Source organism: Bufo gargarizans, chromosome 6 (assembly GCF_014858855.1).
Source record: "Bufo gargarizans isolate SCDJY-AF-19 chromosome 6, ASM1485885v1, whole genome shotgun sequence".
Classification (NCBI taxonomy): Eukaryota; Metazoa; Chordata; class Amphibia; order Anura; family Bufonidae; genus Bufo; species Bufo gargarizans.
Window position 1 is genome coordinate 338,607,877 of NC_058085.1, and position 18,704 is coordinate 338,626,580.

The following is an 18,704-nucleotide window of genomic DNA, read 5'->3' on the forward strand; positions in this document are numbered from 1 at the left end:
CCTGTGCATGGTGGCATATGACGTCCCCACGCCAGCTGAGATTCAATCAAGATGGCGGCGGCCGTCTCTTTGCAATCATATGTATGAGGTAAACATGATTTTATCAATTCATTTTTATTTTACACTGTAATCTTAATGTCAGATGCATCAAGCCGGCATCTGAGGGGTACAATGACGGGGAGCGGTGCTATCGCCGCTTCCTGTCATTGCACCCACTACTTACAAAGTACTTTTTTTTTTTTATTCAGCGAAGCAGCCGAATCGAATTTTCCAATACTTCGCTCATCTCTAGTCACTATGTATGCCACCTTGTGAATGTGCCTCTGTATAAAATTGGAGGAACACAAAGGTAAAACGATCCAATTTTTATTTTAGGGCAATTTCCTCAAATAGTTTGAATGTATATTGTAAGGGATCGCTCTCTCTTAGGGGGTCGCAATCACAGACGTCTCCTCTGAGAATGGGGTTCAAGTTCAAAAGGTGCTTTATTTTGGCACTTCAGCACCATCACACACATAAACATCGAAAATAAACACCTGCCCGTCTGGGCTCTACCTAATACACGTGTTGTCTCTACTTCACCTATAGAGCGCCGTTCACACACGGGATTAGATCCCGCTTCCTCAGCCATATACGGTCCAGCAGCCTCCAGGCTGTGACCACACCTGCACCCTTGGGGGGAGGGGGAGATGGCCCAGAAGTCCTCCCGACTCTGACCGTGCGACCCTCTTTCCGTAGGCGTCGCTGGGCCCCCCAAACTTCAGGCTTTACAAAGCCTTGTGGCCCCTCAGCCCTCCTGGCTGAGAACACACAAAGCCTCTCAGGCTTCCTCAGCCTTTCTTCCCTCCAAGTCATACACAGAGGGTTGTTTTATCCCTCCTTGATTACAGCAGCAGGACTCATCTGTGATCACCTCCGGCAAAAGACAATACATGTAGTGGAAGGGTGTGGACTGGCAGATCCCACTACCAAACCTATCCCCCAATCCACATGAAATCCAGCCCAGAACATCCAGACAAAACTGTCTCAGCAAACTGACACTTTGCTGAAACCACGGCAGCTTTCTGGATTTCAGTTCTCTCACCGCTGAGGTATCTGGGTGGGATATACACGCCTCCCAGCACTTATACTCTACACATCACCACAATATATATAATATTTTTTTATTTTTTGGCTAAATGCCAATTACTAATATTGTCCCATAGCAGTCTCTGGCACAACAATGCAGATCTGTATAAAACAGATCCATAATACAGATTTATATGTCAGTTACACAAGTATATTCCTTTATCACTATACGGTTTGAAGATAAGTTCAAAAGGGGTAGTCTCATCTACAGTGTAGTTGATGTCTTTGGGACCCTCAACTCTAGGAAAAACAGGGGTTCAATGATCTTTATTTTGGATCCACTTTTTATATTTTGCTTACAAATGCTGATGCAAAATACTGCCATGTGAAAGTGATTGTCACGAACCGGAGACTTGGCACAAGCCTCTGGGAAGTCAGGCACGACCGAAATACTAGAGACAATGAAACAAACAGGAAACACAAATGTACTGCTACTGAGCAGCGGGAAAAACCCACTGTGCCACTGACTAGCCATACTCTGGAGGGGCATAACAAAGTAACTACCACGACTTAACTAGAGCCTCTGATCATGAGGACAGACTAATCGTCGGTAGTTGCCAGGGGCGACTCCAGAGCGTAAACCAGCCAGTGGCAGCAGGAAATGGAACCCAGAAGGTACCGAAGATACCAGCAATACATTGAGCAGGCAAAGATAGGCATGACAATTCAGAATTCAGGTAGACCAACATAACCCAGGCATAGCAAGAACAGAAACCAGACAGACTGACATGGCATAAACAGACTGGGCATTCCCCCTCCGGGGAACACAGGAACCCACTTCTGCAGGCAGAAGTAGTGAGGCACTGCAAGACAGACATAACAGAACAGAAAACTAGGAGCAGTAAGGACTGCTACAGACAAAAGCAGAAGAGGTAGGGAAAGACAGGAACAGGAACAGACGCAGATGCACTCTGCTAGGCGCACGGACGCAAATACAGATACGGACAAGACCAGGCAATGACAAAACATAGCAACCAAGCGGAAACATCAATGCAGAACAAGGAATACCCCATAGAAACATGGACAGACATGAACGGCCGCAGGTCCCCAAGTCAGTAGCAAGGGGCAAACACATCATAACCAGGAACAGAACAAACAAGACTGACCCGGAGACTCCGCGCTCACAGGCAGAAATAGCCAGTTAATGAGCGCACCTGCAAGGACACACCCACGGACCCTCAGAGGGGAGTTAACCCTTTCAGAACCAAACGGGAGGTACTACAAGCAAGTCAGAGGAAACAAACACGGCAGCACCGGACGTTGCCAATAGCAACCGTCCAGAAATACCCTCTGGGAGATCATACTGCCAAGAGGAGAGAAAAGTACATCGATTGCGCACACCACAGAACCGTCGCCAGCACGCAGCCCAGAGGAACCAGCCTACACAGGCAGCAACCTGCAGCCGGCACGCTTGGGAACGTGCAGCCAGCCGACACAGCAACGCCGTCACAGTGAGGCAATACGTAACAGTGATCTTAGGAAAACTCTGGATTTAATGAACATTTACTGCAAGAAATGTTCATTAACTGTAAATGTTTGGATTGCAGTGATTTTGAGATACATGATGACCTCTTTTCTACTTCAGATATCATCTGGTTTCCTATTAGAAACCAGTGAACTGCGGGACAATTAGACAACTACCATTTGCACCCAGACAATTAGGATTAGGTCACATGTCTGACAACAGAGTGAAGATAAACTGCTGTCTGTTTTCATCAAAAGAGGAATTTACCATTTAACATTTCCCAAATAATATTACTCTGTAAAATGTATTACATTTTTTTAAATATATAAACGAAGGTAATATTATCGCATCTACAGCATCGGTCTCGGAGAATGCTTCGCATAAAGTTTCTGGCTACATTTACATAAAAAAGGGTTCCCGATATCACTTCGAAATTCAATTATAAAATGTTTTTAGAGGCAAAGAAAAGCCCCACTAATTTAACAGGCACAGCAAAATAACTATTATAGACCCCAAGAGTTCTGAACGGCAAAACAAAAACAAAAAAAGAGGGGGAAAAAAAATCTGTCTTTCAAACAATAAAACACAATGTTACATTGGCATCGGCTGTGGTTTTAAAACAGTACAGGAACAAGCTGAATGCGTGCTTCACTGGCTGGAGGGCTTAGCAGCTTTTCATTTGTGAGCGCTGAAGAGGGGCTCCCCTGTGTCCCAAACAAAAGATACGCTGTGAGAGAACACTCTGAACGCTTCACCTGCTGTAGCCAATGAGAAAAACTACGACTGTTCTCTGGCACCAGCCAACATACAAAAAAAGTCAACACATATATTTATATCTTTTTTTCACTATAGCAATATTGTCTCGGAAACTTTTGTTATACTCAAACAAATACGCTAGAGATCTCCATCGCAATGCTTTTTTGTTTTTCCACAGATTGAAAATTATTACTCGGCTGATTAGCATTTTGCATTTGGCAACATTACAGTGTACCCGAAAGCTTCTTCTAAAGATGTTAAAGAATATAATACATTGTAATCTTATTATTATTAATATTATTATTATGTATATATATATTATATTTTTTGGTTATAAACCTCTTGCCATGGCATACAAAGAATAAAATAGTATAAAATACATTCATGTGAAAAATAAAATAAAAAGAACAGGAATAATAAATATCCAACAGTCTGGTCATTCTGATTCTGACAGTCCAGCATTTCCTTGTTTTACACTTGCGTTGTTAATTCCGGCATTGAGACCCGGCAGAGGATATCAATACCGGAAGTAAACGGATCCGTTTTTATTTTGCACATCAAGATGCATCCGTTCCGTGTGAAATCAAAACAGAAAAAAACTGATTTATCACTAAGTATATTGCAAGTCAATGGTTGACAGATCCGGGATTTTTTAGGCTACTTTCACACTAGCGCTTGATCGGATCCGTTCTGAACGGATCCGATCATATTAATGCAGACGGAGGCTCCGTTCAGTACGGATCCGTCTGCATTAATAACTTAGAAAATTTTCTAAGTGCGCAAGATGCCTGAGCGGATCCGTCCAGACTTTCAATGTAAAGTCAATGGGGGACGGATCCGCTTGAAGATTGAGCCATATGGTGTCATCTTCAAGCAGATCCGTTCCCATTGACTTACATTGTAAGTCTGGACGGATCGGCACGCCTCCGCACGGCCAGGCGGACCCCCGAACGCTGCAAGCAGCGTTCAGCTGTCCGCCTGGCCGTGCGGAGGCGAGCGGAGCGGAGGCTGAACGCCGCCAGACTGATGCAGTCTGAGCGGATCCGCTCCATTCAGACTGCATCAGGGCTGGACGGAGGCGTTCGGGTCCGCTCGTGAGCCCCTTCAAACGGAGTTCACGAGCGGACCGACGAACGCTAGTGTGAAACTAGCCTTAGGCTCCTAAAAAATGGATCCGTCACCATTGACTTAGATTGTTATTAGTGAAGGATCGTTTTGTTTTTTTCCCAGACACAAAACCGCAGCTTACAGCTGACGGAAAGTAACACATCCTGATGCATCCTAAATGGATCTCTTTCCATTCAGATCCTCTGTCGATTCTCAATATTGGAAAACAACAACGCAAGTGTGAAACAAGCCTAAGCTGTAATTGTACAAAATCACAGTGACTCGCCAATGTGGTCCTGTGTCCCAGACCCAGCAGGGACAGAAGGTATTTCAATGGCAAGAATTATATTTTCTCCACCCTTGAACACAGTTTTATTATTATGTTTAAGGCCTCATGCACATGACCATTCCGTTTTTTGTGGTGAAGCCGCCTGTGTGCTATCCGCAATTTGCGGAAACGGAACAGGCGGCCCATTGTAGAAATGCCTATTCTTGTCCGCAAAACGGACAAGAATAGGACATGTCCTATTTTTTTTGCGGGGCCACGGAACGGAGCAACGGATGCGGACAGCACACGGAGTGCTGTCCGCATCTTTTGCGGCCCCATTGAAGTGAATGGGTCCGCACCCGAGCCGCCAAAACGGCGGGTCGGATGTGGACCCAAACAACGGCCGTGTGCATGAGGCCTAAAGGGGTTCTGCAGTTTTTTTAAACTGATGATCTATCCTCTGGATAGATCATCAGCATCTGATCGGCGGGGATCCGAAATGACTAGAATTCATGGTTTAGGCGGAGCTAAGCTCTGTTCACTTGAATGGAGCTTAGCTCCGCCCAGGCCATTGGATACTAGTCGTGATGTCACTGGGCCTGCGGTAAACAGCGAGAAGGCTGCGGCGCAGGGGTCCCAGGTGTCGGACCCCCGCCAATCAGATGCTGATCTATCTAGAGGATAGATCATCAGTTTGAAAAAACTGCAGAACCCCTTTAAATAGGTCCAAAATTCTCTTACAATTAATTTCTTAACATATCTTTATATCATTTGGGGCATCATTTGTCTAAATCTCAGCAGAAACGCTAGAACAGCTACTGCTTTTTTTATATTGCTTGGAGTAAAAAAGTAAAAGTATTTTTCTTACATCTAATTTTTTATTAGAAACTCCAAAAAATATTTTTTTCGGCCATTTTGAGACTTTTTTTTTATACTGTATGATATACCATAGGGTCACTGCATCTGGGGCAGGCTACTGTATATGAATGGCAGGCATTAAAAATCTTTTATTTCATTTTTTTACCTTTATTTTTTTGTGTCCTATAAAAGGTTAGACTGGTATACATATTTTTTTACGTATTCATTTATTTTTATTACATCCCCTATAACTGGAGCCGAAAGAAGCAGTGCCTCATGGGAACTACTGTTGGGTATGTATATGAATGAGTAGCGGTAAGTACTGCACTCATCTTTTTACATTGTGACACTCAAAACAATTATGCAGGTGTGTTATGTAGAGGCCGCGTTCTGGCCGATGCTCCTGGCTGCAGCCCTTGTCCTGGATCGTTCATACCAGGAGTGGTGAATCACCAAGTAGATAAGTATGAAGAAATGTAGGCCTTCATTTGTGGCGCTGTCAGGAGCAATAATTCTTGATGTCGAGTACTATGCATACTGTAGATTTATTAAAATGCAATGTGTTTTAAGGTCACATCGCCTCTTTTGTCAGACAAAGTGATACTGGAACTGTCATAGCTTAGCCTAGTTGGACCCAGCAGCAGTCATGTGACCTATCACCCAGCAATCAGGAGATCACTAGGATGGCTAGATGAGCACCTATCCGCAGCTGAACGATCTCCTGTGCGTTCATTATGTTCCAGTGCTGTAAAAACAGACTGCTGTAGAATAATCATTAAGGGTTTAAACAGGAAACTCAAAAGTGAAACAGTATGCAGAAAACACCCAAGCTCCCCTTAGTGGCAGATGCAGGCAGCCACAATTTCATCATGTATCTGTATGAAGGACATTTGAAGCTTTGGATTAGAAAAAACGGAACTCTAAACATTATAAAGATATGTTAAGAAATGTATTAGTATTGTACCTAAAAACAACGTGGTGCTAAAAAGAGTGGACAATCTTATAAAAATGTGAGCTGCCCACTGTTAAGATACCGATAAGAAGTAAAAATATTGAGATCCAGAGACAATGGCACTTTTGACAACTTTTAAGAAACTCTGCTAGCAATCATGGCATATATTGCTGCTTGAATAAGGGGTATATTAGACGGGCAGATTTTCATAGGAACGCTCGTTAGCAATCATCTAGAAGTCTAATACTGCCTCCGATTCCCCAATGAATGAACAAACGCTCGTTCATCGGGCAATTCAGATCACTCAGCATGCTGAAACATCTAGATTTGCTGGCGCCAGTGCTGTGTAATCACAACCTGCCACCGGCACCACTGACCTACAGTCGTGGCCAAAAGTTTTGAGAATGACACAAATATTAGTTTTCACAAAGTTTGCTGCTACACTGCTTTTAGATCTTTGTTTCAGTTGTTTCTGTGATGTAGTGAAATATAATTACACGCACTTCATACGTTTCAAAGACTTTTATAGACAATTACATGACATTTATGCATACATGACAATTACATGACATATATCTTTTTCAGGACCTCTGCAATTCGACTGGGCATGCTGTCAATCAACTTCTGGGCCAATTCCTGACTGATAGCAACCCATTCTTTCATAATCACTTCTTGGAGTTTGTCAGAATTAGTGGGTTTTTGTTTGTCCACCCGCCTCTTGAGGATTGACCACAAGTTCTCAATGGGATTAAGCTCTGGGGAGTTTCCAGGCCATGGACCCAAAATGTCAACGTTTTGGTCCCCGAGCCACTTAGTTATCACTTTTGCCTTATGGCACGGTGCTCCATCGTGCTGGAAAATGAATTGTTCTTCACCAAACTGTTGTTGGATTGTTGGAAGAAGTTGCTGTTGGAGGGTGTTTTGGTATCATTCTTTACTCATGGCTGTGTTTTTGGGCAAAATTGTGAGTGAGCCTTCCTTCCTTGGATGAGAAGCAACCCCACACATGAATGGTCTCAGGATGCTTTACTGTTGGCATGACACAGGACTGATGGTAGCGCTCACCTTTTCTTCTCCGGACAAGCCTTCTTCCTGATGCCCCAATCGGAAAGAGGCTTCACCGGAGAATATGACTTTGCCCCAGTCCTCAGCAGTCCATTCACCATATTTTCTGCAGAAGATCAATCTGTCCCTGATGTTTCCCTGGAGAGAAGTGGCTTCTTTGCTGCCCTTCTTGACACCAGGCCATCTTCCAAAAGTCCTCGCCTCACTGTGCGTGCAGATCCGCTCACACCTGCCTGCTGCCATTCCTGAGCAAGCTCTGCACTGGTGGCACTCCGATCCCGCAGCTGAATCCTCTTTAGGAGACGATCCTGGCGCTTGCTGGACTTTGTTGGACGCCCTGAAGCCTTCTTAACAAGAATTGAACCTCTTTCCTTGAAGTTCTTGATGATCCTATAAATTGTTGATTGACGCGTTTCTTTGCAGGTCACCATGGTTAACAATGGAAGAACAATTATTTCAAGCATCACCCTCCTTTTAACAGGTCAAGTCTGCCAGTTTAACCCAATCAGCCTGACAATGATCTCCAGCCTTGTGCTCGTCAACATTCTCACCTGAGTTAACAAGACGATTACTGAAATGATCTCAGCAGGTCCTTTAATGACAGCAATGAAATGCAGTGGAAAGGTTTTTTTGGGATTAAGTTAATTTTCATGGCAAAGAAGGACTATGCAATCCATCTGATCACTCTTCATAACATTCTGGAGTATATACAAATTGCTATTATAAAAACTTAAGCAGCAACTTTTCCAATTTCCAATATTTATGTAATGTAACTTTTGGCCACGACTGTACGTGGGGACGAGCGATGGCATAGCAGTCACTCCTCTCCATGCTGCGGAGGACTTTGATGCATGTAATAGCAGCAGTGTCCTCTGGCGACTGCCGGGAGAGAACGCTTCCCTCCCGACAATTGTTTGCAGCATTGGGGTGTCTAATACACCCTTAACAGTCCACATAGACATTGTAGGGCTCCTTCCATTGGTTTAATGTGTCAACAGAAATATCAATAATCACAAACAATGCACAAAGCTTTTAAAATACCACAAATAGCCCAAAAAAAAAGAAAACTTACCCATCAGGGACATCAAAAGCCAGCAGTTTTATGTCATGTATTCCCAAGTCACATCCTGAAATTTGAATCTCCCCCACAGGGGTCTTAACCAGCACCTCTTCCATTCGGCAGTTTTCATTTCCTAGTGCCATCTAGAATTAAAAATGTAAACTTGAATACTTTAATATATATTTTAAGAATGAACAGTATGGTCAACTTAAAGGGGTTCTCCAGGCTTTTAACATTGATGACCTATCCTGATCAGCTGTATGAATGGAAGGCACACACAGTGTCTCCCCTCTCTCTTCCTTCTCGCTGCTGCTATGTCTATTGCACCCTGACCAGTCTGATATTGATGACCTATCCTGAGGATAGGTCATCAATATTAAAAGCCTGGAGAACCCCTTTAAAGTGATTCTGTCACCCCGATTTTGGACTACTATCTACAGTAATATATTAGTAGTCCTGCCGATAACAAGTGCAGAGCACTGTTTTTTATTTTCCTATTGCGCCCTGTTCCCCCACTATCAGCACTCAGAGCTGCATTTAAATTGCGTTGGCAGGACTGCTGTGCATGAGCCTATGAGTCCTCTCCATTATGCTAGAACAGAACCGCATTCTGGACTGTGAATCTGAGTGCAGCTTTGATTGCTGATAACAGGGGAACCAAACAGTGCTCTGCAGTACTACGTATGTATTACTATAGCTAATAGTCCAAAATCGGGGTGACAGATTCCTTTAAAAAAAATTAAAAAAAATAACACTGTGTAATACCATAACAAACCAGTATGTTAGATTTGATCTTGTCCTCCAGTTACTGCTGGTTTGATTTGGTGCAAGCAAAGAAAGGTTACTTTCACACTGGCGTTTTGGTTTCCGTTTCTGAGATCTGTTCAGGGATCTCACAAGCGGTCCAAAAGGGATCAGTTTTGCCCTAATGCATTCTGAATGGAAAAGGATCAGTTTGTCTCAGTTTGGCTCCGTTCCGCCTCCATTCAGCTTAGGAGGCAGACACTAAAACGCTGCTTGCATTGTTTTGGTGTCCGTCTGACGAAACTGAGCCAAACGGATCCTGACACACAATGTAAGTCAATGGGGACGGATCCGTTTTCACTGACACAAAATGGCACAATAGAAAACGGATCCGTCCTCCATTGACTTTCAATGGTGTTCAAGACAGATCAGTCTTGGCTATGTTACAGATAATACAAACTGAGCCGTTCAGAACGGATGCAGACGGTTGTATTATCTGAACGGATGCGTTTGTGCAGATCCATGACGGATCCGCACCAAACGAGAGTGTGAAAGTAGCCAAAGAAGCGACTTATAAAATCGCCATCAAATCTATATAGCATTTTTTCTGCAGAACATTTGTATTAATAAATTAGCAGAGAAGGGTCAAAAATAAACCTGTGTGGCGGTGTTGGGTCTGTAGATAACGAGCCACAGGCCGACACCAGTTCCAATGGCTTTCGTGTGGATGATGTGCATGGTTCTAGCAGCAGAATCAAGACCCGGCGCTGTGTGCGTCAGTGTGTGCGTCAGTCTCCATGAACTTAGAGGAGAACTGCTGTGGTTATTCCATTCGTTAGTTTCTGATCTGGTGGAGAGTCTCCTGCCATTTTTTTTCTGTTTGTCTCCTATGCCTGCCTTCTTATACCAATTTTGGATTTGGCGTTCCCTGCCCATGACACAGAACCATTGTGACTACGTCTCTGACACAGCCCACTACCAGCTACCTGCCCATCTACTGGGAACTACCCTGGGACCCAGGTAATCGATCATTAAAATCCCATGTACCCAGATATGGTAATTCTACCCGTAAGGTCATTCCCCAAGTCAGATAAGCCAGCACCAACCCAATAATGGGCTCTGAGAACTGACCATTCCATATCCCTTAAAGGGGTTTTCCAACTAAAAATATTCTACATTTTTCAAACCACCACCTGTATCTAAAAACTTTTGTGATTGCATGTCATAAAAATGTTTATATAGCCACTGAGTTAGTCAATAAAATCTTTGTATAGCGCCACCTGCTGTTTGCTCTTTTTCTAAGTTATTTGTCTTGCTCACTGAGATGGAAGCACATGCTCAGTTCTATCTGTCACCAACTGCAGTAGAAAGGACACGCTCCCCAGCCTCCAACTTGAAATAAATCTAGCAGAGCAACTGGATCAATGAATGGGGAGATCTCTGGATCCACGTGAGATACAGGGCTGGTTCTTAGTTTGTTAGAAAGAGACCGTCATGTACTATATGATATCTGGTGAGAGCTTCACACAAGCCTACTTCCCGTATACCAACTGTCTAGGAACCTTCATCCAGATAAGCTCTTGAACAATAGTGCATAAGAGGCTGTTATACTATAGTTTCAGGCAAGTTATTTGGTTCCTTTCAGAACAGAAACTGTGAGGTCCAGTAGAAGACAACCCCACCTGAAATCTGAAACAGAAACTTGTCCCAAAACATCTACCACTTTTCTTTGGACTAATTCATAAATAAACTGTCTTCATTGATGACTGTGCTCTGTGTGCAATGTAAGTGGCTGATTATAAAGTGATACAAGAAGACATGTTCCTTAGGCCTCATGCACACGACCGTTGTTGTGTTCCGTTCCGCAAAATGAGGTTCCGTGATCCGTTTCCATTTTTGTTTCCGTGTGTCTTCCTTTATTTTTGGAGGATCACCAGACATAAAGGAAAGTAAAAAAAAAGTCTAAGACAGGTTTGCCATGCAAATGATACGAAAAAAACGGATGCGGACGACAATCTTGTGTGCCTCCGCGTTTTTTAACGGTCCCATTGACTTGAATGGGTCCGCAAACCGTTTTCCGCCAAAAATAATAGGAGAGGTTATATTTTTTTGACGGACTGGAACCACGGATCACGGATGCGGATGGCAAACGGTGCATTAGCCGAGTTTTCAAAGGACCCATTGAAAGTCAATGGGTCCGCAGAAAATCACGAAAAACGGCACAACGGACACGGAATAAAACAACGGTCGTGTGCATGAGGCCTTAGAGTAATTGAGCGGATCTGACCACAAGCATCTGACTTGAGGGTTGGCACCGTGGTAATCTGACATTACAGACAACGCTGAAGGGAATCCTGCAAATTCAGCAAACCCAAGTAAGGAATAAGCACAGCTGAATTGACAGAAGAATTCAGAAAAATCCGTCTTAAAGGGAATGCGTGGTCAGAAAATGACCTATTGTTAAACTCCTTCATGAAATCTGCTGTACATGTAAAGCAGATGTTGGCACTCTACAAATGGCATCCCCTGCAGAGCGAAGCGGGCGCCATAGCTGCCAGGTTTCTGCTGTTTCATAGAGCAGTTTTCACAATGGCCACTAGACCTAAAATATGATAAGACTTCCTGTCTTTTGAGAGGAGCTACATGGGCCATAGATAGAAAGTCCAGGAGCTGACTTATTGACTTACATAAGAGAGTTTTCTCGGAATGCTCTGTGACCTGTGCAGAGGTCAGGAGGGAGTAGATAAGCTGTGATATCACCTATTATGAATTGTGGATCCTGTGTTATCTATATAAAGTTGTTACTGGTAATAAAAGACAATAGCTACTGAAAAGTTACCTGTACAAAACAGGAAATCAAGACCTATGGCCTAGTGGCCAGTGAGAACATTGCATGACTCTATACGTTTTATTAAAATATAATGATGTGGGGGGGAAAAAAATAATGCATTTAACATAAAAATTTGATTTAGTCATTTTCTGATAACACATTCCATTTATTACTACTTTCACACTTGCATTGTTAATTTAAATTAAGCGGATCAGTTTAGATTTTGCACATCAGGATGCATCTATTCCGTTAGGTTGTGTAAAATCAAAACGTAAAAAAAATGGATCCATCACTAAATACATTGAAAACCAATAGGTGACTGATCCGGTTTTTAAAGGCTCCTAAAAAAAAATTGATCTGTCACCACTGACTTGTTTTCATTGCCAGATCCGGTTTTTTTCAGTTTTTATGACTGGACACAAAACCGCAGCTTTTGTGGACACAAAACACAATGCTGCCGGAACGGAAGACATCCTGATGCATCCTGAACGGACCTCTTTCCATTCAGAATGCATGAGGGCTGGATCTCAATACTGGAAACCAACAACACAAGTGTGAAAGTAGCCTAACTTCTACTTTATTCTTCTTGGTTTTACAGAGTATGAACTGCCTAAAAGTTAGCATTACATTATCCTCTCTATTTAGAGGCCGTGGTTCCCTTAGTCTTCTCTCTACAAAGGCTCCTCTGGAGACAAAGCCACTCAACTACCAAATTACTACTAAACTACAAAAGTGTGATTTAGGTTGCAAAAAAATATATATAAAAATGGCCAAAAGTGCTCTACATACATTGCATTTTTGAGCATGGAAATTATGTTGGTGTTTTTGACTACTCCAAGGCATTTTCTTTAAAGATGCATCATGCTCAAGGTGCATGACTAAAGCCAGTGGCATATACTGTAGTGAAGACAGGGGCATCCCAAAGCATAGGTCAACATTTTGGTTTTGCCACTTAGGACACAAGGGCTTGGTGTTTTTTCCTCTCTCAATGACTATACCTGACCTTTAAGCCTATTCACCATCCTCTCTGTTGACAGTAATACAGATCCTCTAGACAGGGTAGATCTTCTAAGGTTCTTGCCACATAACAGCAAAGAGGATAGATTTACCCCTCTCCAAAAACCCCATGAAAGCAAAATGAGCAGCCCCTATGCTGCACCAATAACTGCACCCTGTGTGACCTACTATACGTTGAAGGCCTTGCAAGTAGGACCGCATTTCATTTTAACAGGGTGAGGAAAAAAAAGAAATATATAAAACATTTATTTGTCTGAAATAACTGTCCACTGACCAAAATAAGACAAGGTTAGTATCTAATGCCAAACCACACAATACAAAAAAAGGTGAGACCTGTCTAGGTCTATGTGCCAATCTCCATCAGACCTGCCTCCAATATGTAATCAAGTAATAAGCAGTCTTAATAAGATTTCACAGCAATTGTAACCCATAGAATCCCAGGAACATTCCCATGAAACCACAGTAGTGGGGTGTGCCCTAAAGGTTTCTTTTTCACAGGATTCTGCTATCGTACAATTATGCAGTCACGTTGCATGCCCAACAGCCAATGTCACGGGCATAGTCGAAGCAGTCGCGTGGCAGGATAGCAGAGCCAGATGAAGAGCCAATGCCTTTGCTAAGATCACAGCAGTTTAATCTGTACCGATTTTACCTAAAGCTAAAAGCTATTCATATTAATTGACTACAGTAGAGGAATTGATTTTCATGGCAAATTAAGGATCATTTGCAAAATAAAATGCATTTTTGTTTCGTCTCTTTCATCCCTCATTTTCACAGGAATTGGGATTAGAGAATTAATCTTTTGACACCGGTTTAATGGTGGCTTCAGAATTGCCCTCAATGAGAATTTCAAATATAGAAAAGCTAAAGAAACCCGGCTACAACAATGAAATCCCTTTAAAAGAAGAAGAAAAAAAAAAGACGAGAGAGGTTATCTTGTAAATGAATTTTAAATAGGCGATTTCCTCAATACAGACTGTAGAGAGAGAAAAAAAAATATGTATTACAACTCTCAAGTTTCTAGTAGGGTAACCAGCAGGGGCTGAGAGTTGGGCACTTAGTTTTGTACAATGCAAATCAGATGTACTATATATGCAAATCAAGAAACACTGCACTCAATTAAGTATAAGGGACTTTCATGTCTTCCAGTGCCTTAATCCTAAATAAGAGAATGGAGAATGAAACTGGCGACCAGAATTGTCCTCTAATTGACTAAATCTGCATTGTGGAATTTGATTTAATGAACTCTTTAAACAATTCTGGAGAGTTCGACCCAGATAAAAATTAGCATCACTGTCCCCGCTCTATAGCAGCACGTGCTATAAATACATAGTCTGTTCAAGCCAATAAATGAAATTAAAGGATACTTTACATCCAAGGAAACACGTGCAGTCATCATTGCTTTGCCTCAAAAGGGTTTCGCAAGCAAGGACATTGCTGCTTGTAAGATTGTACCTAAATACACCATTTATCGGATCGTCAAGAACTTCAAGGACAGAGTACAATTGCTGTGAAGAAGGCTTCAGGGTGCCCAAGAAAGTCCAGCAAGTTTCAGGACGATCTCCAAAAGAGGATTCAGCTACGGGATTGGGTCACCACCATTGCAGAGCTTGCTCAGGAAATGCAGCAGGCAGGAGTGAATTTATCTGCATGTACCTTGAGGCAAAGGCTTTTGGAGAATGGCCTGCTGTCAAGAAAGGCGGCAAAGAAGCCACTGCTCTCCAAGAAAAACATCAAGGACATAATAACATTCTGCAGGAAGTACAGGGATTGTACTGGGTTAAAGTTGTTTTCTCTGATGAAGCCCCTTTCAGACTGTTTGAGACACCTGAAAAAATAATTGCCCAAACAAAAGGTGAGTGCTAACATGAGTCCTGTGTCATTCCAACAGTAAAGCATCCCGAGACCATTCATGTGTGGGGATGCTTCTCATCCAAAGTAAATGGCCTCACTTACAATTTTGCCTAACAACACTGCTATAAATAAAGAATGGTATCAAAACATCCACCAAGAGCAACTATTCTCAACCATCCAAGATGTCATGAACCAGCGGGTGTGAACTCACTGTGCCACGTGTCCTACCTCCTCTAAGGGCATTGTCTAAGTGAACCCCTTGATCTTCACAGTACCCCTGATGGTGGGGATAGTTTTTCCAGAGGGTAACACCAGGTCGCTAGCTCTTGAGGAGGATTGGCACACGAGGCAGCTGGCCCAGGCGGACCAGGAGGTACCAGAGCAAGGTACCAGAGGTACAGGCGTTGTCAGCAGGCTGAGTGGCAACCAGGAGCAACAGTGTTGGACCAAAGAATGAGGCAGTTGCAAAGTCAAACAGGGAACAGGTCAGGGCAGGCGGCACAGGTACAGATCGGCAACAGAAGAGTCAAGGCAAGCAGGCAGGGATCAAACTGGTAGCAGAGTCCAGGAATACAAGTACGAGTCAGGAACACAGGCAGATATCAGGAACCTTAACAGGACACAAGGACCTTGACACTGAGGCATCTGGGAAGGGGGCTGAGCCACTTAAATATGCGCAGGAGGGCTAGGATTGGTCAGTGAGGTCACATGATCTAACCCATAAAGCACAGGAAGTGATACAGGGCGGATCTTAAGAAAATGCTGCAGGAAACAAGCAGCAAGCATGCTGTGGCGAGGGCTGAAAGGAAACACTGGCAGCAGATCACCGCTGAACATGGCACCTGGGACCGTGGCAGTAAGCAGGGGAACAGTGGCGCACAGCAGCCGCAGTTACACAGGACTGGTGACGAACAACGATTTTTCCAGCATGGAGGAGCAACGTATCACAAGGCAAAAGTAATAATTAAGTAGCTCTGTGAACAAAGCATTGAAATTTTGGGTCCTTGGTCAGGAAATTCCCTGGCTCTCAATCCCATTGAGAGTGTGTTCAATCCTCAAAAAGTGGTTTGACAAACAAAAAAAACTGAAACTGTGAAACTCTAAAAACTTACTAGGTTGCTATCAATCAGGATTAGGCCCAGAAGCTGATATCAAGCATGCCAGGGAGAATTAATATGGGGAATATTGAGTCTTTACCTTAACTTAATGTATTTGTCAATAAAAGTTACTAAAACATATGAAATTCTTCATAATTGTACTCATACCATACCAGTATATCATAGAAATGTCTGACAAAAAAACACCCAAACAGCAAACTTTGTGAAAACCAAAATTTATATCAGTCTCAAAACTTTTGGCCACGAGTGTATATTTTCCAGATTGCATCTGTGGAATGTTCTCCCTTAAAATTTCAATCCATGGTGCAAAAAGGATGTGTGAGGTCTTCCCATCAGTCACATGGCAATGTTAGCATTTCGCTAATACTATATTTTACCATCAAGTCTGAAAACTTCCCTTTCTCATGCAGCTGACAAAATATATAAATGGTACATCTGGCCTTGCACTTACCAGAATGGTTAACACATTTTAGTGTGTTTGGCAATATGCAGCTCTAAATGATATTGCAGATTAGGTTGTACTTGGCTTTGCTTCACACTCTTCTGTACCACTATTAAACAGCACTGCAACATGAAACCTATTTAAAATACTGATGTACTCAATATCTAAATGTAAACAGATTAAAAACCCAATTTTTGGATGTTTATTTCAATTTTATGGGCCTCAAGGGCTAAAGTAGTTCTCCGGGTGTAACTTATTGATGACCTATCTAGACAATAGGTCATCAATATGAGGTCGGTGGGGACCAACACCAGCTGTTGGTGGCAGCTAGAGGTTCCAGGAGTGAACAGTGTAGTGGCCGTTCTTAAGTACTACTGCTCAGCGCTCATTCCCTTCAATAGGAGCAGAGTTGCAGCACTCAACATCCATTACACAGTTTACAAAGCTGGGGTGTTCAAGCTCCATACACTGGCTAGCACTAACACCTAATAGGTGGGGGTGGCAGGTGTCGGGACACCACCAATATCATATTGATGACTTATACTATCTGAGAATTGCTATCTCCAGGAGACTATAAAATATATGGTTGACCCAAGATACACCTATGTCAATGCATTATTAACTTCACTTTATGGGGAAAAAATATATGAAGGTACTCACTCCCTAATGATTAATGCAAGGGCAGGTAGTAGGTTGCAGCGAGCCATACATGTCCTTTGAAGAATAGGCGAGGTCCACCAGAGTGACAGCCGCTCTATGTTGGTGAGTGGCTCACCACTGTGGCTAATAAAGTCCAAACACCAAAAAGGAAACATTAGAATCAAGTTGTTGGCAGTAATGCCTCTCAAATCTTTAGAACAATTAAGCATAATCCTCCACTAATTGCAAGAGTCTAGAAAGCTTCCATTGACAGTGCTCTTCAAAAAGGTCCTCAAGATGTAGAGCTACTTTAAGAGTCTTGCTTTAAGATCTTATATGAGGTATCAGAAGACCACACTGAACTTCTTTCCTTACTCCATGATAGGGTCAAGATAGTTAATTTTATTTATTAAAACTTTTCTCCAGTTTTAGACCTCATCATGGACAGACCAAGGCTTAAGGTCAGAACAATGAGGAGCAGCGCTATGCAGGGTGCTGTGTGTCTGTGGCTCATATCAGCTGAAATTACAAGGGTGGAAACGCAATATAGCAGAGCTGGCCCTTCAGCTTCATTCAAGAGTAGTGAAGACGGGGCACAGACTTGCATAAATGTCCTAAGTAAAGAAGATAGGTATGAATGGGAGCCACAGGTGTACAGAACTCTGCAGAGCACTGCAGACCCCTTGTTCTAGTTTTAAATGGGTGTCTTAACACCAGGACCTCACAACTCTGTAAGTCAACATGGTAGAAGCTGAAAAAGCCAAAAAAGTTAGCAAAATAATCATGGCTGCTCAAATATAATAAGTAATAGACGACAAGCCCATGCTGCATTCAAAAGAAGCCTTTCAATCTTAGTCCAGTTACAATAATTTCCTTCCATGCTGCATTTAATTAACATAACTTAAAACAACGTACAATTTTTTTCCCCTAGATTTATCCAGAAGCCGAATGTCAAGCGCAACAAATGTGAAAAGTATCGTCAACGTTTGAACTTTTTCAGTGGAAGGCGTCAAGTGGAATAGTATTGATGTACCAAGACACTTGTGTACCAAAAGAGGAGAAGAAAAAAAAAAATTCTCCATCTTCAAATCCCTCCACAACAAGCAGCCAGAGCTTTGTGAGGAATAACATTACCATCACTCAGAGATGAATTTGAAATTTCACTAAAAAGATATAGGCATGTAGTACATAAATAAATTCAATGCAATGAATACTAGCCACTTTTGATTTCCCCAAACTTCTGCAGAATAAAGTACAGTCTTATATCTTTCTGCTCAGACTCCAGATTTCCCCACCAGAGGATTCTTCCTCCAATGCTAGAGGCTCGATGGTCATTGCTCAATATATTCATTATTGCGCTGCCACCTCGCCTGGAAATGATACACTGTAAACTGAGGTGCC

General features: G+C 42.6%; 1 protein-coding gene across 1 annotated transcript in view; it reads right to left on the reverse strand.

Moving 5' to 3' along the window:
* Positions 1-18,704, reverse strand: part of MGMT (O-6-methylguanine-DNA methyltransferase) — a 461,907-nt gene that overhangs the window by 381,674 nt on the left and 61,529 nt on the right. The window contains exon 3 of the mRNA XM_044298325.1: positions 8,672-8,802. Within this exon, the coding sequence (XP_044154260.1) occupies positions 8,672-8,802 (131 nt within the window). The remainder of the gene's footprint in view (positions 1-8,671; positions 8,803-18,704) is intronic.